Below are 24,083 nucleotides of genomic sequence, written 5' to 3'. Positions count from 1 at the left end.
ATTGATTTTGTTAATTTTCAATTTGACTGAAACATCTCGCCAACTGGATGAATTAAAATTTGGCATTGGTTTTGATAATTTTTATCTAGGGGTAATGATGTCTCCAAATTGGCAATTTTTAAAAAAGTTTGAAATATTAAAGTTATTCGTCCGGTTTTAAAATTTAGATAATTTTTCATGACAAGTTGTCATGTGTAGTTTAACTGTGGATTTTATTATTTTACTTGGAGAAAAAGCCTTCGAAAAACCTCACTTTTAAGGTAATATGAAGTGAAACTTTTTTACTAATCATGTGCCATTTTTATAACTGCCGTGAGTTTGCTACTTTTGCACATGACTGATTGACCAAGTTTAGCATATCTAAAGCCAGCGCTGTCTACGCTTATTTTGAAAATGGTGTAAAACATCAGTATGGAGAAAAGCCACAGTTTTTTGCAGTTCTTGAAAAGTGTTTATGGTCGATTTTTTAATATTTAAAAACTTTCTCCAATGTTGCATTAACTGGGCATATAAAAATTTTAAAAACTGAGAATAAGGCAGTGATTTTGATAATTTTCATCTAGGTGAAAAAATGTTGCCAATTTGGCGATTTTTTAAAAAAAAGTTTCATAACTTTTAAAATATTTAAGTTATTTGTCCGTTCTAAAGCACAGGTAATTCTTCACTGTAGGATCATACATCAAGTTTAGAATCATCGCATTACTTCAAGTGTAAAGCATTTAAACTATGGCTTCTTTTATTTATTACCTTGGCGTCAGAGCTTCGAAAAGTGCCAAATTTGGAATTCTCAAATATAGCCATCGGAAAAGGCGATGCAGAGGCCTATCTTGGAATCTTTACAATTGCAGCGAAATAAACTGCTTTCCCCTTGACGGCGGATTTGACAGCGTCTCTTGTACTTTCAGTGGACAATGGCTAGTGACAGTTGGACAGAGTTCCTCCCCCCCTCTACATTTTCATCCCCACCCACCCATCAAAATGGAGAGTTGAATCAATACACACAACAACCACCCCATCCTCCAAAAATCATCCGCGGAATGTTGCATCGCACTGGAAGAGGGGGAGGGAGGAGAAATAATATCCATTAGTAAATGTAGAGTCTGGAGTTTCGATATAATTCTTGTTTCTTACCGTCTTTAAAAAAGTACATCATTTCCCCAGAAATCATGTAAACCTTACAACAACCTTGCGCCGGAATGTTCTTTTTATTGTGACGAAGATGTTTGAGCTAAAAATCTTTTTTCAATAAAGAAAAAATATTGCAGCTCAAACATTTCATTCTAAAAGGTTTAAAAATGATCTCTTAAAAGCTTTTTTTTTAAAAAGTATTGTCAGTTAAGTAAAATGGTAAATGACGTATTAGCTGACGTCACACTAGCGATAGGATCAAATTGCATTGTCCATTAAAATTTCATGACAAGGTTGAACATACAAGACTTGGCAAAAAGAAACCTTACAATTACCTAGATTTAAGATTAATTTCACCTTGAGACTAGCTTTATTAAAGGATTTTTTCACGCTTGAAAACCCTAAGTCAATTTCGATTGAAGGTTTTTATATAGAAGGTAGTTTTAAAAGGTTTTGTATCAGGGTAATGTGCGTAGAATAGAGCAGATTGTGACAGATCTCGTTTTAAGGTTACAAGGTTTACACGTAAACTGTATTACAAACCTTTTTAGGTTTACATTAAAAGGTTTTTGTTGAGTGAAAGTAAACCTTACTATGCTATGTGTGTTGGTATATGAGAAGTTTTTAAAATTAAATTTTCTTAATATCTAAAAAGATATGACGCATCTTTTGTGAGTGGATTTTTTTTTCTCTCAATTTTATCATTCACCCCTGACATTGTTAAAAAAAAATCTATAATATTGTTGAAAGAATTTTAGGGAACTGGAATTTCATAAGAAATATTACTGTATTAAACTCAGTACAGTCGATGCCACTTAAAAGAATAAATTTGATTCAAGCTAACTCTATTCAATAAAGCGGGTGGTTTTATTAAAAGAGCAGTGCTTTATTCAATCTTAAATTACACATTTTTGAAAAATTTTGCTTTTTAACGGTATGTAATGCATAGTGTAGTTTTTTGATTAAATGAACTACTTAATGATCAATAAACAATTATAATTAAAACTGTCTATGAATGTTATTTAAAGTTCTCTGAAGTAAGCAATGATTATTCATTTTACTTAAGAGAAAGAAACACTGAACACTAGCGTGTTAGGTCTTTGAAAGCTTTTTTTTAAATCAAAATTATCAAATTTTATTATTGCTGTAATGTTACTAGAAAAGTGTATAGAATATCAGTTTGATGGAAATTTTCTAGAAATAAAAAATTTTATTTTTACAGTGCTGTTATTGAAATAACTTCTTTTAAAAAAAATCAATATTACTGATTGGGCGAACAATTTGTAGAGAACGGTTTTTTCTAAAAAAAGAACGAAAATTTTTTTAATTAAACAGTTAATGTAATGGAAGTGCAAATTTACTGTAATATTTGAATTTTGGGTCATTTCCATTTTTTTTCAATGAAAAGAAAAAGAAAGATCGGGTAGGCAGTTAAGATTTATTACAATTGACAGCAACGTATTAGTCTAAAATAATTTTCTTCATTTCAAAGAGCCAATTTGTATTTAGCCAATATATTGTGAAAATAAACGTTAATCAAAAGCATCAAGGCTAACTACACACAAATTTTATTTTACTTTCTCGTCTTTAAGTTTCTAGTGAGTAAAAAAAAAACTCGAGTTTTCAAATTTTACTTAATACTCTTTTTCTAAACTGCGCAATATATCAAGTAACGGGAACTTGGATATTTTTCGTACGATCTCAGAATAGATAACCTGAATGAAAAGCATTTCTACTTACATTCCTTGATAAGTGAATGAAATCTTATCCTATAAAATAGTCGCTAACGAAGCTATCATTTTTTCTCCTCACCCTTATACGATGAAAAGGATGCTTATTAAACACAAAGGGATTCGGAATTCCTCCAACTTCGGAATTCCGATATTTTATTCTAACTCTATACGATTCAGGCAGATAAAACTACACATCGCTGAAAAGAGAGCTTTCCTATTCCCCATTATCTTTAAAAAAATTAAAGAGATGAGGTTTAAAATAAATGCTATATATAATAATTATTTTTTTACAGATCGGTCTGTGTTCAACTGAAATATTTAGATTAATATTTGCTCTGATCGCTTTTTTTTAGTTATCTTTTTATTCTGGAAAATACAAGGACGAGACTTTGACTCCAAAATATTTGATTCTTCTAAACGACTTCGATTCAAATTAGCCAAATAAGCCAAATCTGAACGAGTAAGAGAATTACGATTCAGAAAGTGAAAAAATCGTTTTCTAAAGTAACAAATGAGCCGAATCTGAATGAGTAAGAGAATTACGATTCAGCAAGTGAAAAAAATCGTTTTCTAAAGTAACAAATGAGTCAAATCTGAATGAGTAAGTCGATTACGATTCAGAATAATAGCAGTTCTTCAGCAAGTAACAGAATTGCCTTTTAAGAAGTAACAAATGAGCCAAATGTGAATGAGTGAGAAATGATGTTTGATTATGAAATCAGCTTTGTGGCTGACCATCGACTGACCTGATCTTCCTGAATCTTTTTTTGGAGGTGGGTCTGCGATGCGATCCTTTGCAGTTTTCACCCTCTGGTCCAGTCACAAATGTGGCCTCCAGACCTTTATCTGATGATTTATATTCGAATTCGACCACTTCTTCGTCTCCAAGACTTCGAAAACCCGGCATCTGAATAACAGACTGAAAATAAGAAGGGGAAAAAAAAATTACTAAGTCATACTTTTTAATCATAAAAAATAAATTAAAATTTTTTTTTTAGAATCATTGATATGCACGGCGATACTTTAATTTTCATTACAAGCAACGAAAGTAAAAGTGCATATTTTTACTTTATTGGTATCTAAACCGACCATACGTAAGAACAACTCTAGATTCTGATGCTGGTCACCGGGTACCAGTGATACATAAGTATTTTAATACATATTATTTTTAGGTTTTTGTACATAGATGTATTTCTTTGTGAATTTTAAAATGTTCTTATGTATCCGTATATCATCAATAGCAAAAAAGAGTAATATAGGTTTTAAAATATTTTTTATGCAACAGAAATATATCTCAGCATAAAATTATCTTTCCTCTTTGTTTTCGAACTTTCTAGAAATCGTTCTTAATTTATTTTTTCAACCATTTTTGGTTATTTGAGTTCTACGTGGAGAGGGGAAAAAATCAAGATAATTGAAAGCGAGTGGAGTAAAAACAAGAAATTTCAATGAATTTTAAAAATATTTGTGCTTTAAGGAGTTTTTTTAATTAATGTAATGGTAGGCGAAAGACAGGTTTTTAAGTACATCAAAAATAAAATATAGCACGGGGTTACTTTATAAAACTATGTTTTTATTTCTTTTCTTTCTTTTTTTTACTAGGAATATCTTAAATGAAAGAAATAAAGAAATGATAAATATTTTCAAAGCTGTGACCTAAATGAAACTCGGTTTATTTATTTATTTTTTTAAATGGGTGGCTCAAATCCAAGTTTTCAAAATTCATTAAATCAGAACATTGCAATGAAAAGACTAAAAAAAAAGTAGTTTTTTATCAAAAGGGGAAACCTTGTGATAGTTTTTCGAAATCATTCTCCCTTTTGCAGAAAATTCATGACCAACAAAAGAGGAACACCACACACACAAAAGAAAAAAAAAAGTATTTTTCAGAATCTAAGGAATTTCCATTATTGTTTTCATCGTTTTGGAAAAGTTCCAAAAAAAGAGAATTTCAGTATTTGAAGTGGGATAAGAGATTTAATGTCAAAAACACATAACAAATTTTTATCCGCCCCAATTTATCTTTAAAAATGCTCTGATTCATTTTCTTGAAAGTTGGCAAAATATTTATTCGCTCTTGAATTTTTTCTTTAGTATAATATTTGCTACAAGAAAAGTTATAGAAAATTGTGCAGAAATGCATCGTTAAAAAAAATAGATTATATCTTCGGCGCAAGAATTGAGTATGAATCCATATAATAAAATCAGGCGATACCATTTTTTTTTATTCATGAAACCTCACAATTTGAGAGAAAGTGATTGAAAGAAAAATTATTCATCGTGCTCGCGCATGAAAATGCAGCAAACTAACAAACAAACAAATAAATATAAAGAAGCATTCCCCTAAAATCTCAAAATTTCGAGCGCTAGTTATCTTTAACACAAGAATTGAGTATGAATCCATGTAATGAAATCAGACAATACCATTTTTTTTACTCATAAAACCTTACAAAAGTGATGGTGAAAAAAAAAAAACGATTCATCTTGTTCGCACATAAAAATGCAGCAAACTAAAACATAAATAAATAAAAAGAAGCATTCCCCTAAGATCTGAAAATGTCGAACGCTAGTTATATCTTTTACGCAAGAATTTAATATGAATCCATGTAATGAAATCAGACGATACCATTTTTTTTTATTCATAAAACCTCACAATTTGAAAGAATGTGACAAAAAAAAAAAAAAAAAAAAAAAAAAAAAAAAAAAAAAAAAAAAAAAAACGATTCGTCGTGTTCGCACATAAAAATGCAGCAACCTAAAAATAAATAAATAAAAAGCATTCCCCTAAGATCTGAAAGTGTCGAAAGCTAGTTATATCTGTAACACAAAAATATTGAGTAAGAATCCTTGCAGTAAAATCAGACGAAACCATTTTTTTTTTATTCATAAAAACTCACGATTTGAAAGAAAGTGACGAAAAAACGATTCGTCGTGTTAGCGCATAAAAATGCAGCAAACTAAAATAAATAAATAAAATAAATAGATAATAAAAAAATTAAATTAAATTAAATTAAATAAATAGAAAGAAGCATTCCCCTAAGATCTGAAAGTGTCGAAAGCTAGTTATATCTGTAACACAAAAATTGAGTATGAATCTATGTAATAAAATCAGACGATACCATTTTTTTTTAATTCATAAAACCTCACGATTTGAAAGAATGTGACGAAAAAAAAACGATTCGTCGTGTTCGCACATAAAAATGCAGCAAACTAAAATAGATAAATAAAATAAATAGGTAAATAAAAAAATTAAATTAAATAAAATAAAATAAATAAAAAGAAGCATTCCCCTAAGATCTGAAAGTGTCGAACGTTAGTTATATCTTCGACGCAAAAATTGAGTATGAATCTAAGTAATAAAATCAGACGATACCATTTTTTTTTATTCATAAAACCTCACGATTTGAAAGAATGTGACGGAAAAAAAACGATTCGTCGTGTTCGCACATAAAAATGCAGCAAACTAAAATAAATAAAAAGAATCATTCCCCTAAGATCTGAAAGTGTTTATCAAACGCTATTAAACCCGGTACTTTATGCCCAAGAAGAGGTTGTAAAGTTTTACGAAAAAACCCAGAGGCGTCAGGCCTTCTGGTTAGTGAGAGGCAAGCGTTTATTATTATTCTATCATTGGAGACGGTGTTGTGTTCGATTTTGATACTCTGTCGCTTTTGATTAAAGCAGAAGAAGACTGGAGGCGACGAGGAAAGCAGAATAAAAGGAGAAAAACAGAAATAAATAAAAAAAAGAAGAGACATAGCAAATAAAGGGCAACCTTCAAGAGTTGCTTACATTAAAGCACTAGCAGGGTATTGACTCCCCTGAGGTAGTGACCACAGGGCCAATCTATCGGTCATTAAGCGTTGGCCAGTGGTCACTCGGGTCATTATGGGCTTATCAAACCTGATCGACTGTCTCGTAAAAAGAAAGCTGGTGTCTAAAAGAGAGGCTGATTGGAATCTGGTTAGCTGTTTGCAAGATAGGTTTTTTGTTTTGTTTACTCTTTTTTTCTTCTGTTAAAAACTGTTTACTTTATATTCTCGCCTTTTTCAAGAAAGAACATTTATGCTTATGAAAAGTCCAGTATGCAGTTTTCCGTATAAATTTATTCCATATAATTTTAAATATAGAGAATTATTTAAGAAAACGTTTTAGAGTGTTGGCGTTGCCACCAAACCTATGCACATTTTTCTATGTTTCGAGNAAAAAAAAAAAAAAAAATTAGTTAGTTTAAGGAAAAAAAATCTTTGATCAGCGCTCTGACTTTTGCAAACATCCGAAAAATAGTTTTAAATTGGTTTAAAAAATAACAGCCGAGGAACTTAGTGGAATTAATAAACTTTTTTTAAAAAAAAATAATTTAAATCAGAAATTTGTATAAAGTAAAAAAACAAAGCAAAGAATATTCGAAGCGCTTACAGGAATTATATAAACTTTTATAGAAATTAATCATAAATTGGTATATGAAGAAAAAAAGACGAATAGTTTCGAGAAATTAATAAGCTATTTCAAAAATTAATCATAAATTCATATAAGACATTTTATTTTATAACAGTCGTTGAACAGCAAAGCTCTATTTTGAGTTTAAAATTACTAGTGTTTAACTCCGTAGCCTTGTAATTTTGAACACAATCTAGGACACACGGGTACTTCTTTACCAAGTATTGGGACAATTTTTGCCTTCGCGGGGGACTTTTTGATGGAACTAACCCGCATTTGCGTGTTATGGAGAGGAAAACTCCCAAAACCTCCCAGAGTTAACCAGACTTCAAGGGAACTCTAACCCATGATCCGTCGACTGAAGTAATATATATCTGCAATAATATGCCTTCAAAAGCTAGATAATTCAAGAGACTTTAGCTAATTTAAATAAATATGCATCTTATTAAATTTATTTAACAGCTTACGTTGGATTTTTGCATGGATTGCAATGATAGGTTTCTGTAGCAGGAATGTTGGGATTTTGGCACAGATTTATCTAGCCATGAAAATATGAAAAAGCCACACATTTTCGATGGCTCCTGCTATTTAACCAGGGATTCTAAAAGGGAATTGGTTGCAAGAATATCTTAATCAAACATCATTCAAATGAAAAATTTAGAGATTTTGATATGTTCTAAAAATGACGCCATTCAGACGATAGGGAATTTTTGGGATTTTCTTAATGCGTATTTTTCTAAGAATTATTACCTATGAACTTCAGAAAATAATCTTTGAATTCGCATCTTGACTTTTTATGCCTTTTTGTCAAGGAACGCTACTTCTAGGGCTTAAAATTAATAAAAGAAATCTATTTTAAGTTATGATGTAATATGGAAAGACTCGTATGAGACATTTAATATTTCATATATATAATAATTATTATATACATTTGTATCTATATACATGTGTATAAATATAAAAAGGACAAAAAGAAAAAAAAAGAAGAAAATTAAGGAAAACAATACGTTTTATTTACTGCGCATTAGCTGCAAGTAAATAGTAAAACACAAAAAATTAAAATGTAGAGAAAATCTGGAAAAAGTTGCAGAATAATGAAAAAGGGGAAAAAATCCGGAGAAGTAAAAGACGTAATTTTTTCATCAGCTCACACGATTATATCCCCAAAAAGGAGTGCTTTCTAATATTGTATCAATATAGCCAAAGCAAAATATATCAATACAATAGAGTGAGGAACACTAAAAAAAAAATTTTTTTTTTGAAACAAAATAGAATAAATCACATCAAGCAAAAATATAACGTAATAACAGAAATAAAATGTAAAGAAAAAACAAAACATAAATTGAAATCTATAAAGCGAATTCAAATGAACTTACATGAAAGGGGGATTTTTCAAGAATGATTTAAAATATTTTCTAAACAAGATTGCTAGATTATCAAACATGAAAACGGAAGCGTAAACTGAGGTAAAAGCGTAAATAGAGGGGCTTTGTTTTGTAGTGGAGTTCTTACGGCAGTACTGAAGCGTGTTCGATTTGTTAGTTACCAAGGATGGGCCCGAAAATGGATGTGTGCAAGGTAACATTATACTTGATACTTTAAAGAAGTTTATTAAAGAATTTTGGACTTTTTTTAATTTTTATTTTTGTCATTTTTCCCTTTTTTAATTGTTCTGAAATTTTTTCCTTGTTTTCTCAACATTTTGAACTTCTCTACATTTTGAGTTGAGCTCTACAGCCCAATCAAAAGTTAAATTTACATAATGGTTAATGAGATCCTTTATTTTTTCCAGTGCGTTTTTTTCCCGAGCTTTTCGTTTCAGTGATTTTTCCGTGATTCTTTATTTAAGGGATCGGCCTGGATGCAAATGAATATTTATTCTTTTTTGAACCAAAAATCAGACGACTATTGAAAAATTCATTTGAAATAATCCACCGAGGAAAAAAATTATGAAGACGATAATGAGTATAAATCATAGGCGAGTCCGGTCGTCCAATCAGCGGCGTTCTGTTTGTCCCGTCACCTGACAGTTATCGAGCCAGAGTTTCAGAACCGAAAAACAGCATCGTAAAGTTGTCGTATTTACGTCAAATGGCGTCACAGACAAATGGCGCAAAATAACAAAAGAAATTGAGAAGAAAAGACCATAATGAAAACTAAAATAGGAAGAAAAAAGATTAAGTTGAAGTCTTTTGCAACTTCTCTTCTCCTTAATCTTAAGAAAAAGAAAAGAAGAGAGAAACAAAAATTTTTCTCAGTGAATTAAGATGAAGATGGAAAGAGGCTGTGTTAAGACTTCGAATGGGCGTTCTGGATGTCAAGTGAGTTTCATTTCGAAAAGAAAACGGATCAACTGCTCCGGACTCGCATTTGTCAAGAAGGTGGAACTGGCAGTGGACATCTTTGGGGATTATACAGACCCTGCATCCTGCAAAATTGGACCCTTTTTTTTTTAACGATGTGTTCTGCGATTCTGTAAGCCACCGTCAATTTACAGGTCGTGTGAGCTATATTTTTAGTGGTCCGACCGCCTATCGCCCCATAATTCTTTTTGGGTTTTTTTTTTTCCCACAAAGAATTTCAGCTATCTTGGGGATTTAGCGAGACTTCGATGGAATTTATCTTGTTTTTTATTGCTATGGCTATAAAATGAAAAATAAATGGACGCAGCGGGGTTTTTATATATTTTTTTATTTTCAGTCTGCAAGAATTTAGAAGGGAATGCTACCAAAACACGTAACTGAAAGCATGTTTTAGAAAATGGGAGTATTTCAGCAGCATATTTTTTAGCAGACTTTATCAAAAAAGCATGCTTAGCATATTTTAGCAGACTTTTATCAAAAAATGTCTCAATCAGCAATGCAAGCTTCTACTAGGGCTAAGATACATGATGTTTTGTTTTCCTACTTTTTTTGTTTTTGTTTTATTTGAACCTATTAGCAAAATGGGTCTTATTTTGGGTTTTATGGCTCGCGCACTTTAGTTGGACGTCATCACACTTTTCAACTGAGTTCAAAAGTAATAGAAAACAGTGCGCATGCGTCGTCAGTGCATGCGTTGCTATGGCGACCGCTGTTTGATAATTTTTTAGATTTTTTTATTTTTATTTTCATAAGCAGTCTTTCCCGATGTATTTACAAAATAATAATTTTTAGTATTTTTATATTCTCTTTATTATTAACGTATAATTATTGTCTTGACTGTGATTTCAATGTAAATATGAAGACTGAAGAAGAATAAGTATTTTGTGACGTCTTGAAACACGTACATAGACAGGATTTGAAATACCAATCCGACGACAAACATCCATTGAGACAGTTTTAGCAACCCATGATTTGAAATGTTGTGGCTTTTATTGGAGTCAACAAACCAGGAAAAAAAACAAAAAAAAAAAAAAANTATAATAAAAAAAAAAAAAAAAAAAAAAAAACATTTGACCAATGGGTAACCAGTAATTGTAATAAGGCGATCACAATTTTTTTCTTCTTTCTAAAAGAGAATAGTTCGTTTTTCAGTTGAATTTAGATTTTTCCTCTTCAGTCTCTTAAAAATTTAGGAAAGAATGCAACCGAAGAACGTAACTGAAAGCATATTTTTGAAAATGAGAGTAAAGCATATTTTAGCAGCCTTAATCAAAAAATGTCGCAATTAACAATTCGTGCTTCTACTAGGGCTAAGATGCATGTTTTGTTTTCCTGTATTTTTCGTTTTTTTTTCTTTCTCCTAAAGGATAATAGTTCGTTTTTCAGTTGAATTCAGATTTTCCTATGTAGGGAGTCCATTAAGCTTTAAATTCAAACTGTACAAGAACTCATTTTGTATTTTCTGTTAATTGTGACATTATAACGTGAAGAGATCAAGGAAGTAACTTAAAAAATAACAGATTTATGAACTTTGAGATGGGGTTGGGACCCGAGTATGCTACAAAAGCTAACTTCCAGAGGAGGTTAACACTAAACTTACCGGTCAAATAACCGTTTAAGAACTTTTGCGTCGAAAAAACGCTTTTCATCCTATCGTTTTTGCACACGACTTTTTCTAATAATTATATACAGTTAATATTTTATTATTATTATGTTTGTTTCAAATAATACATGTCATATACCCATTTCTACCGCAACCGGTCATTTGACCGCAAGAACAATTAATTGTTTTGTAAAGAATCTGATCAGAAATTACGATGTAATGCGTGCTCAACGTTCGATTAGTTGCACATTTCTGCAAAGGCTGTTGCGTAGTTAATTCAAACTGTGAATTCAACTTTCAAGAGAGTACCTAAAATTTTAGATTGGCCTTTTTGTGTCAGAAAAAGAGAACAAAAAACTAACTGTTTTGGTAAGTAACTTATATTTTATGTTGATAGCTTTACTTCATTTTTAACTGACTGCTAGTTTTTACCCAGAAGCATGTCGAAACAATCAATACAGCACAAGTTCTTAGAAGAAACCGATGGTAGAAATAGGTATAGATTAAGTGTTGGTATGTTAAGTGTTACTATGCAGATTATGTTAGTTTGCAGATTACCTATATATTTTGAGATCACACTCTAAAAAGATCACTCAGGTTAATCTTAGCTAGATAAACTGTAGAATAATTGATTTCTACACTTAACTTGCTTTCTGATATCGAGATTTTTTTATCCTTTTTTTCAACTATTTACGATGATGAGAAAAATTAAGGCACCGCGGCAATGTTTCCGTGATGAGAAAGCGTTTAACTGTAAACACGAAACCAGGTGTGAGAGAATGTTTTTCACCCCCCCTCCCCCCGATATATAATTCATAAACCAAACACAAAAGACGTGAAACAGCTGAAGCCAATTGCGAGGGAGAGGCAAATGAAAACTGGACCTCGTAAAAACATTCTCGCCATAAAGAAAATAGGAGGGGGAAAGAAAAAAGAAAAGGGAAACTGAATAGAAAGCGAAAATTCTTTCCATTTCTCCCTCTGCTTTTAAAAATGCAGCGTGAAGGGCGAAAGTATTTCATTCCCCCCTCCCCCTCCCAAGGCGTAGCAGATGCGGAAGAATGCGAAATTTAGATTTAATACGTTTACGCCTGAACTTACCTTAGCCCCGCCCCCTCGACGCTTTGTTTGAGAGGAGAAAAATGGTGTTGCGTGCGCCTTACGCGTGCCCCGTCTCTTTTTTGAGCATCTTTCCACTCCGTCTCTATTAAGAAATTTTTATTTGAAGCGTCGCATCTTGGCGTCTCTTTCGGGAGGGAATTTAAATCTGGACCGAAATTGGCTTGTTTAAGGGTGCTGTTTCAAGTTTCGTCGCCAAGGAAAATTAAAAAGCAATAGTTTAAAAGAAAAAAGCGAAACATTCATTTTAAACTATAAGCAGCATCTTGCTTCAAAGATGAACAAACCTGGCTGGACTTAAGTTGGACAAATAGCTTAATAATTTTTAAAAAAATTCCAACTTTGTTAAACAGCTTATTTGGTGATGCTTTTGTTTTTCTCATGTAGATGAAATTAATAAATGATTTTCAATTTGAGCAAATTTTTATGAGCATTGTTGGAGTAACATTTCAAATAATTTAAAATTCGATCCGCGACATAGAGCTTTCCAGTGAGGTGAACCGTGTTCAATTCCCAGCGATGACTGCTCCATACGAATTCCCCATCCGGGTTGCACCGACCACGGTGCTAACGTAAAATATCCTCAGTGTCAGGTGGATTTTGGGTTAGTTCCCTTGCAGTCAGATTAGCCGTAGGAGGTTTTCGAGGTTTTGCTCTCCATGTAACGCAAATGCGGGATAGTTTCATCAAAAAGTTCCCCACGAAGGCTAAATTTCTCCCAATACTCGATCCAGGAGTTCCCTCGTATTCTGGATTAAGTTGAAAAATTACAAGGATACTGAGTTGAACATTAGTAGACGTGAGCCCAAAAAATTGGGTCTGCTGTTCAACTATGAGTTATAAAATAAAATAAATTAAAAGTTACAAGTCTTTCGGCTATTACGTAAACAAACATAAGGTAATTTTGGACTATCTTGTCAATAAAAATAAGTTAAATCGCGCTCACAGACACACTATTAGAGCGAAGTCACGTTAGGCTTAGAAAACGGAACAGATAGAAATTATATATTATAAAAATATTTAATATATTTAACAGGTATTTAAGAATTAAAATATAATTATCCTTATTGCACAACTAAAAACAAAAAAACACCTATATTTTACATTACATTTTACAGTACTTTTTACACGTACATTAACAGACAACTTTAGTTTAGGTAAAAAGCATAGCAGCATGTAAAACAACAACAAACTCGTTCCATTTCGTACTAAATTTTATTTTAGTATACTATAACAATCGTTGCACAGCCAACCCAACTTACGGTTTACGACTACTAATGTTCAACTCTGTAACCTTGTAATTCTGAACTCAATCCAGAAGACAAGGGAACTCCTGAATTAAGTATTGGGAAAATTTTACCTTTGTGGCGGACTTTTTGATGGAACTAACCAGCATTTGCATTACATGGAGAAAAGAACAACGAAAACCTCCCTCGTTTAACCTGACGGCAATGGGGAATATAACCCACGATCCGTCTACCACTGAGGATATTATTAGTTAGCATTGCGATTGGTGCGAGTCGGATGCGGAATTCATATCAACCAGCCATCACTGGGATTCAAACCCTGTTCAAATCATTCGAAGGCGAAAGCTCTATCCTCTGCGCCACTACGTCTCTGCCTACTCAATTGTAAACAGTCCACTGACACAATATCCAAACACACCAAAACGTGCATTTTCTGGAGGGGGAAAAAAATTCACCAATGGTGTGATTGCTCTGACCTTGGTATATAAGCATTCTTAATTATTGGTGTTAAATTAAACTACATAGTTTAAGGTGAAAAGGGACTTTCAAATAAGCAAAAATTTGCAAACAATTTTAAGCAAAAATCGATTTTTCACTTTTTATAATTTTAAAAATCTAGGCATTTACCAGGACATTTAAAAAATATTCTTGAATTAGAGCAAAATTGAGGAAGTTATGGCCATTTCCGTGTAGACCTCGCCCCTTTGACGCACTGCAATTATAAAATTAGTAAAAGACATTTTTCTCAATAGTATATCTTTTTGACAAATTTACACATTTCAAACTGTTCCAGCGAAAAGAATTTTCATTCTATTGAACTGAGAATTTGATGCTATATATTTATTAATATTATTAACATTTTGTTGGAAAAGTTTTTTGAATTAAGTAAATAGTATTATTTTTATGCATGATATCTTAGAGCGGTATGATTTTTTTTCCAAAAATTCTGTTTTTTTACTGCTTTTTTACTGTTATAATAAAAAATAATAAAATAAAAAATTGAATCAATAGTAAAAAATAAAAAAAAGTACTTCCAGCAATTCTTTTTATATTACCTAATATGTAATATTTTAAAAGAGTTTTGTCATTTTAACAAAATTTCAGATGCGAGGAACAATATAAATAAAACATTAAAAATGTAAAATTAAAATTTTTTTAATTTTGTCAAATTTTAAAGCATTTTTTTGAAATTTTGTGTATATAAGTTGTTTTTAACAATATAAATGTATACTGAGAATTTCAAACAATCCCTTGATAATTTCTAAAAAAATTTTTGAGAGTCCGTTTTCGCCTTAAAGTGTTCATGAGCGCTTGATTTGATGTAAAGCGTGCTGTTTCAAGCATTTTTTTTCAACATAAAATTCGGAAATCTATTCATTCAATCTAATTCATTCAAATGTAATTGAAGTGAGCGGTAGCTGCTATGCTATGTCGGTTACTGGAACAGGAATTTGCCCTTGAAATGAGAGAAAGTATGAGGGGAGAAGTGATATTTATAGATGGTGAATATGCCCTTTGTAGTCAACTCTCCCTTTCAATCTATAGTGTCAAACTACTGTGATGGGTGCTAACATTAGAAATTTCGTAGGATTTCATCGATATTTCAGAAAGCGTCAGGTTCATTGAACAGTAAGAGTCAAAGGAAAAATAATCTACCCGTTTTTTTATTTTAATCGCGAAAAAAAAAAAGACTCCGCAAGACAAAACTAGGACAACCGAAAAGAACGAACAAACCGAAAAAATACGCCTCATTAGCTATTATATAAAGCTATTACATAATGGTTAATGCACATAATATTTTAATAATTAGACAACCTCCGATTCAAATTGAAACGGAATTAAATAATTATTCAAACGTAACATATATTTTTAAAAATATTACATTATGTTAAAATTATTAATTAATTTGAATTTTTCTGAAAGAAACTTTTAACACTTTATATATTTTTAAATGCAATTATACAGTCAATTCGCTATAACTCGAAGTACGATAACTCGAATATTACTATAACTCGATTTTTTTTTATGAGGTCCCGACCCTTTTATCTTCAATTCCATGTTAATTAATCTCGATTACTCGAATTTTACTCCCTTTAACTCGATTTTTTTTTGGATCTTTTAAAGCAAGAAAAACCTAGGAGGTGATATCTTGCCCCTTCCTTTGCAACACACGCACGTCTTTTGCACTCTTCATGGAGAAGCTAAAGCTGTCCCTCTTGAAGTATCTGAACAGTGGTTAAATGAAACGTTACCAAATTTACTTCAAGCATACAATTAAATTATGTTTTCAATATTGATGAAATGGGTTTATTTTTTAAATGTCTTTTAAATAAGACTATGATGTTTAAGGATGAAAACTGCTCAGGGGGTAAAATGAGCAAGAAACTTTTGACTGTTCTAGTTGAAGGAAATGCGTCTGGGACAGAGAAATTGCCCATACTTGTTATCGGAAAATACCGAAATCCCCGATGTTTCAAGAATGTAAAAACGTATCCTTTGGATTACAAGTCTAACAAAAAGTTTTGGATGACATCAGTTTTATTTGAAGACTATGTAAGAAAATTGGATCGGAAATTCTTCGCTAAAAAAAGAAAAGTGATACTCTTTATGGATAAATGCACAGCGCATAGTGATCTACCTAATTTGAAAGCAGTAAACTTGCAGTTTCTCCCGCCAAACACAACAGCAAAGTTGCAGCCGATGGACCAGGGTATCATAAAGTGCTTCAAACAGTCTTATCGTAAATGGCTTGCCTGAAAAATGGTCTTAAATATTGTAAGCATTTGGAAGATTTGTAATTAATAAGCATTAATTAAATAATCCGACAATATTTTGTAAGTTCAAAATCTAAACTAACGGTAAGTCGAACTTCCGATATGTCGAAGTTTTTCGTCAGTCCTATCAGATTCGAGTTATCGCGAATTCACTGTATAAACATAGAATTGTATTTCTTTAAATAAACTATCAGATGTCTCTTAGGACTTTGATCTTTCGATGAAGTATTTTACTTTAATTCTCGCATTTTGTGTTGGGGGAGAAGACGCATTAATTATTCCCATCTTCGAAATTTGTAAATAATCATCACAATGAAAAAAAGAATCAGAAATCATGAAATCCGCAGTTGTAATTGCCTAAAAAAAAAAAAAAAAAAAAGTCGACGACGAAATCACGAAAATCAATATCGGTTTTAAAAACTGTGGTGAAATCAATAGCAATGGCAGCCAAAAAATCGATAGAATCATTGCCTTAAAAAGTAAATACTCAAATGTAAAATTCGAATTTTCCATTTTGTTTGAAATATATCGAGATATTTAAAAACCACGTAAAAATCAATATCAATAACTGCCGAAAATACAATCGAAACATTACATTGATTTACGATATTATCGGCATAAGTTGAGAGCGCCAAAATGGGATTATCTAAATTCATGATTTAAATTTTACGTATAAATTACTGCAGAAAAGAAAGCTAACATTTTTATACTTTTCAAAAGTGAAATCTTTCTGCAGGAACTTTGTAACGTCCTGCGACAATTGTCGTCTTGTCGCTGCTATTTTGCCTCGGGGACTGATCCTTATATATGAAATGTCTTTTTCCCGATGCCTTTTTTTTCTTTTTCTTTCATTTTTCTCCGTCTGCTACATTTATGGGTACATCTCTTGTGTCAGAAAGGTGTTTACAGAAATGGAAACATATTTTATTATTTATATAGAACTTTTTTTGTACAATATCTATGAAAAGTTCACATTAAAAAAATTTGTTGCCTCTTTTATCACGTAAATCAGTGTTTCCCAAAGTGTGGTACGCGTACCCCCAGGGGTACGGGAACAGTTTAGAGGGGGTACGCGTTCTTATACGAAATATTTTGGAAAACACGAACGTTTCAAAAATTTATATTTAAAAACAAAGCTAGCCATGAAAATTTACTATTACGTATTTCTCTATTGGCTATTTTTTGCAGAGTTATCAGTTAATATTTAGTGGTGTCAACAGCCAGTTGTGATTTTTAACTTTCGTGCAATTTTTTTTTTATTGTAAAAAAAACATTCATTTTTTTATCAGTGGTACACAGCGTTACGAAAAATTTAGAAGGGGTTACACAAAAGACATAAGTTTGGGAAACACTGACGTAAATTATGTAAAGAAGATTTCTTTAATAATGAATTTTAATTAGATTAGAAAAATAGTGACTTTGATAAAACTAATAGTTTTTCTAAAACAAATCAAGTGATTTAAATCCTTAACGTAAATGACATCCTTAACGCAAATGACACATCCTAAATATATTAAACAATGGCATAGCATTAAAATCTTAACATGTATACAACGTTGTGTTGGAGTGTAGCAGTGGTCGGAAAAACTACATTTTTTTTTTGTAGTTTACTTCTGCTACTTTGTTACAAATGTAGTGATCTACAACTACTTTTTCTTTTAAATTAGTGACTACAAGCTGCTTTAGAATTTAAAACTGCTTACTTTAAGGAGAAGAACTTAGCTAGGGAACTTAATTAACATATATGTTATGTCCAAACGGTTTTGAATTAGGAATTGGCTTACATTAAAAATTGAGAATAATTACGAATTATTCATTCCTGTTTACATAAACCAGTTTGTTATTCAAAAAAATTAAAAAAAAAAAAAAAAAAAAAAAAAAAAAAAAAAAAATTCGAATTTGTTCGAAACCTTTAACTTTTTATCCCGTTTTCGACAGCGAATATTTAATTTAGGAAAAGCGAAACTCTCTCTATCAAATACTTTCAATTTTTGACTGTTTAATGCTATTTTAATTCCTCTAAGAAATTAAGTACATCGAAAATATGTTTCCTTCTCTTGAAATAATGTTTCACTAGTGTGTTTGTATTCGCATGTTAAAGTGTGACGAAGTAATTATCTATTTTTTATGTGGGTAATTTATATATCAGTTATACGTGATTTTAAATACGCAATTTCCATTAACGCTCAGTTGCAGCCATAGGGTCATTTTCATTGCATTCATTGACTGATTGAAATTTTGTACCTATCAAATTCGAAAAATGAGTGCGTTAGAACCGTGTTACTATTCTTAACCAACGTTAAAAGTAGTTGCCAGGATCGCTTCAAACTGTTTTTTTTTTAAAAAAAATTTCATATCGCACATTTACTACGCTACTTTTTTTTCTACTTTTTTTTTTCACTACACTACAAACTACGAAAAAAGTAGCGCACTACAAGTTGTGAAACTACTATATTTTCTGTAGGGGAGAGTGGGGTCAATTGTAACAGGGTACGATTGTAACAGAGCAAAAATTTCGAGTGTCGGGTTCTAGATTTGGTTCCTAGGGAGCGCACAAGGTGTATTTAATCAATCTACATGTACACCCCTGCTAGCAACCATTTTTATGTACTTTTGAAAGAGTTACATCACAAATGATATTTTCAAGCTACGCAAGTACTTTTTTTGGTATTAGAATATTATATTGTAACAAAGTAATTTCGTTTAAACAAATAAAAATTATTAACCGAATATGTAAGTGGACACCTTAATTAGCATTTCAAAAAATAAATATTAGTTTTGTTATTTAACTAGCATTGTTTTTAACAAATGAAGCTGAAATGGCGTCTTGGGGACGATTGTAACAATAAGTAAAGGGACGATTGTAACAGCTGAAAATAAATAATCTTATGTTTACAAACCATTACTTAACTCTTTAAGAACCACCAGTTTCCTATATCATTTATATTATGTTGCATGTGCATTATTTTATTTGTCACCTTTCACAGCATAAATTAAAAATTTTAACCCCTTAAAGTTAAAAGTTTAGCCATTTAGGTCTCTGCTCATTATTATTTTTACTCCTAAAGTATCACAACTATTTTGATCAATAAAAAAATATATCGCAACTGTGATAATATGTATAGTTAACTATGCTTTAGTTTAATTTATGAACTGTTACAATTGACCCCGTAAGTGGGGACAATTGTAACAAGTGCACGACTGTCAAAAATTGTTAATAACTAATATAATAACATTTAAAATAAGGTATTTATTTTTCTTTCTAGTAAAGGCTAGTCTACTTTACTCGTCTGTCAATTAATACTAATAATATATTGGATTTAATGTTAGTTAAAAATAGTTAAGTAAAAAATGGTACAATTGACCCCACTCTCCCCTACTGTATTGTAAAATTTGTCCCCATCAAATTCAAAGAATTAGTGCGTTAGAGCCGTATAACTAATCTTAACCAACGTTAAAAGTACTTGCCAGTATTCCTACAAACCACTTTTTTTTTTTTTGTATTGCACTGCTGACTACTTCTTTAAAAATTCATCTCACTACACTACAAACTAGGAAAAAAGTAGCAACTATAGTAATTTCACTACTTGTACCAATCACTTATCTAAAAACGTTTTGCTTCCAAAAGGGGGTTTGAGAATCGATCTATCAAAAAATCCACATCTTTAAAAAGCCTGTTTACAACCAACGAAAAGCAGGTGTCGCGCCTGCTAAGGATCAACTTTCAATTTCGAACAAGCATCGAGGTCTTATTTCAGGCAATCGAACAATGAATCTCTCTCAAGAACATAGCGCACCTTGCCGTGCCTGGAAAAGACGTTGGGAGGGAGGACAAAACGAATTTCACGCCTGGATACCCATAAATGGTATATTATTCAACCCACAACCACTCTCCTCACTGTGCTGCAACATCAAAACAACCCCCTCCAAAAAATATGATTTAATTATTATATTGTATTAATGCATATTTTTGCTCGTTGGGTGAAATTGGAAGGTTCTTTTTTCTGTCACTCTTTCTTCACTTTAACTCGTGATCCCTAAAGTTAATTTTCGTCAATTTTATGAATACATAATACCCCTCCTTTTTTTATATGTATATAACCGTCGTTGAACAGCAGGCCCAATTTTTCGGGCTTACGTTTACTAATGTTCAACTCCGTAGTCTTGTAATTTTGAACCCAATCCAGAAGACAAGGATCAAGTATCGGGAGTAATTTACCTTCGTGGAGGATTTTTTTTTGATGGAACTAACCCGCATTTGCGTTACATGGAGAGGAAGACCACGAGGACCTCCCATGGTTAGCCTGACGGCAAAGGGACTCTTACCCATAATCCGTCTACCACTGAGGATACTTCATGTCAGCACTGTGGTCGGTGCAAGCCGGATGCGGATTCGTATCAAGGTTCAATCTTGAAGGTTGATTTGCATGACTTTACAAGATGAAAATTAGTTTGGGCAAACGATGTTTAAGTTACGAAATCAGACCCAAAACTGTGTCCAAAAATATGCGTGACATATTTCCTCACATTTAATAATTGAATTAGAACATTCATTTAAGCATTTTTTTCAACAAAACCGGTTTACCTCATTGGAAGTCGAACGCTCTATCCCCTGAGCCATCGTGGTTGACATAATGCCTATGTAAAAAAACCTTTTTTTCCCAAGACTTATAAGGAAAATAAATACGAAATTTAGGAGACTATTTCAAAGAAGAAATAACCACTGAGCATACACCTTGAGATGGGGGGGGGAAAGGGAAGAAATGTGGCCACTCCCAAAAGCGGCTACTTTTTAGTGGTTGTGTCACACTGAGAAATCGTTTTCAAAATTTGAGTTAAGAAAATAGGTTGTTTAACGGTGCGTTGTTAAGAGCCCCATTTGTCGAAAAGGCCCGGAAATAACTTTCAAGAGAGTTTTTCTCTTAACTCTTCTCTTTTTTTCCCCTCCCCCTTCCCCTACGAGAGAGAGAGAGAGGCATTAAGTGTCCAAGCAAGCGAAAGAATTTGTGAGTGTCCATAACCTCTACGTTTATCTACAACTCTCAAACTGTCGTGCAAATAAAATTTATATATTTTTTCTCTCAGCCAACCCTCGCCAAAAGCACCACACAAATGATAAAAATAAAAAAAAAAATTTATATCTTCTTTTTCCACTCATTTCACCAAGGGACTTTTTGCCATAAATATCTGCGTGTAATGTCCTTCTTTGCCGCTGTAATATATCTATATAAAATAAATAAAAGAAATGAAAGGGAAGAGAGACGGGGGGAGGAATAACGACGAAAAATGCAGTTTGTAAAAGAAGTTTCATTTTTGCTGCCGACCTGAAAGTTGAGATAGCGGCGTAATCTTTGTTTAGCCAGTTGAAATCGAAACGATTTAAGACGTTGTTGCTACCTCGAATAAAAAAAAATGGTTCGTTTAAAGTTTTTCTTTTTTGTTTTAAGCTCTTTAACCAAGAATAATAAGAAAAAAAAAGCCTCATATTTAGTGCTTTAAACTCGACTTAAACCTTTAACCGTATTATTTACTGTTTAACAGAATAGCGTGGACATTTAAGCTTGCTGTTGTTGTTGTTGTTGTTAATTTACGTCGCACTAGAGCTTCACAATGGGCTATTGGCGACGGTCTGGGAAACATCCCTGAGGATGATCCGAAGACAAGCCATCACAATTTTGATCCTCTGCAGAGGGGATGGCACCCCTGCTTCGGTAGCCCAACGACCTGCACGCGAAGTCGAGCACTTAACGGTAGAACAGTTTAACGAGGACCAATACCGCACACCCTCGGTCCCTACGCAGACTGATCCAAGTGGTCACCCACCCGCACACTGACCGCAACCAGTGATGCTTGACTTCGGTGATCTGCTGGGAACCGTGTCCTAACGATCAGTCCACTGCGGGACATTCCACATTTAAGCTTGCAAATACTAATCGGCAAATTATTAGACTTGAGACGCGATGGCTCAGGGGATAGAGCGTTCGCCTTCTAATGAGGTGAACCGGGGTTCGATTCCGGCGATGGTTGGTTGATACGAATTTCGCATCCAGTTTGAACCGACCCCAGTGCTGACGTGAAATATCCTCAGTGGTAGACGGATCATGGACCAGAGTCCCCTTGCCGTTAGGCTAACCGTGGGAGGTTCTCGTGGTCTTCCTCTCCACGTAAAGCAAATGCGGGTGCCATATACTTGATCCAGGAGTTCCCTTGTTTTCTGGATTGGGATAAAAATTACAAGGTTACGGAGTTGAACATTAGTGGTCGTAAACCCAGAAATTGGGTAGGTTGTTCAACGACGGTTATAAAATAAAATAAAATTATTAAACTTTAAGAAAAAATATTAAAAAAATCATCAGCGTGTCAATTTTCGATCGTCAAATTTTATTTGAAAAAAGAAAAAACCAATTTGGCAATTTCTTTAAATGAACGGTTACAAAAATATATCACGGTTACGTTAGCTGTTCTTTCTATTCTATTCTGTTTCGAGTAAGCCCAGCACTATAAAGATCAATTTTTTAAAATGATGAATTTTATATTCCGTAGCATTTATGCCTTTTATATTCTTATGATGATGATGATGCATTTTATGCATGCATTTATTCATTGTTCACGATGCATTTTATATACATATTTAGTGCTTTAAATTCAAAGTAAACTTTTAATCTTATTATTTATTATTTAACAGAATAGCGTGGACATTTAAGCTTACAATTAAATTTACTTATCCATAAATTATTAAATTTTGAAGAAAAAAAATCATCAGCGTGTCAATTTTTGATCGTCAAATTTTTTTTTTAAAAAAGAAAAAGCCGATTTGGCGATTTTTAAGTAGATATTGAGGAAACTGCATTGATAATATACGTGTTGTTTAATGGGATACCTGCGAGTGACGTAGTGTGGATATCTCGCTCCTGATTGGTTGTTGAAATGAGGCTTTTGTTTACGTTAGCTGTTCTTTCCATTCTGCTTCGAGTAAGCCCAGCCCTTCAAATATAAATATTTTTAGGTGATGCATTTTATATTCTTTCACTACGATTCTTTCACAAATGATTAAATTCTTTTGCAATATATTTCTTAACACAAAAACAGGCATAATATTGTGAAAGTTGCCTGGGGCGCAAACAAAAATATATTACGATGCAAATAAAATACATGCATAGATGTAGACGAGAAAGAATTATATTTCAACGAATTTAATATTTCGATATACTATTAGGCGTGTATGGGTTCGGATTTCAGCAACCAAAACATTTTATGACAAGATAAAGTGCTTAAATTTCTATTGAAGCTCTGTGACGGAGGATAGTATGAATTTCAATCATTTCTTGATGGCTAATAGTAAAAGTAGTATTTATCGGGTTATTATCGTTAAAAGTAAGTTATTATCAATCAAAACTCAGGAGCCGCGGTGGCTCTGGGGATAGAGCCTTCACCTTCCGGAGCCTTCACTGAACCGGGAGAGCCCCAGGGATGACTGATCAATTCCTATTTCGCACCTAGCTATCACCGACCGCAGTGCTGACGTAAAATATTCTCAGTGGTGGACTGATCATGGGTTAGAGTCCCCTTTCCATCGGGCAAACAGTGGGAGGTTTTCGTGGTTTCCCCCTCCATGTAACGCAAATGTGAGTTAGTTCCATCAAAAAGTCTTCTACTAAGCCAAATTTCTAATATTT

The 24,083-nt window shown here is 32.5% G+C and overlaps 2 protein-coding genes across 3 annotated transcripts in view; one reads left to right on the top strand and one right to left on the bottom strand.

Moving 5' to 3' along the window:
• The window catches only part of LOC107449779 (PCNA-interacting partner), a 299,013-nt gene that overhangs the window by 2,115 nt on the left and 272,815 nt on the right, over window positions 1-24,083 (top strand). The window lies entirely within an intron of this gene.
• The window catches only part of LOC107453020 (protein lin-28 homolog), a 209,539-nt gene that overhangs the window by 17,980 nt on the left and 167,476 nt on the right, over window positions 1-24,083 (bottom strand). For both annotated transcript variants that reach the window (XM_021147918.3, XM_021147917.3), the window contains exon 3: window positions 3,608-3,780. In XM_021147918.3, coding sequence (XP_021003577.1) covers window positions 3,608-3,780 — 173 coding nt within the window. The remainder of the gene's footprint in view (window positions 1-3,607; window positions 3,781-24,083) is intronic.

This window comes from Parasteatoda tepidariorum, chromosome 1 (assembly GCF_043381705.1).
Source record: "Parasteatoda tepidariorum isolate YZ-2023 chromosome 1, CAS_Ptep_4.0, whole genome shotgun sequence".
NCBI lineage: Eukaryota > Metazoa > Arthropoda > Arachnida > Araneae > Theridiidae > Parasteatoda > Parasteatoda tepidariorum.
This window is presented reverse-complemented; position numbering and strand designations above follow the sequence as displayed.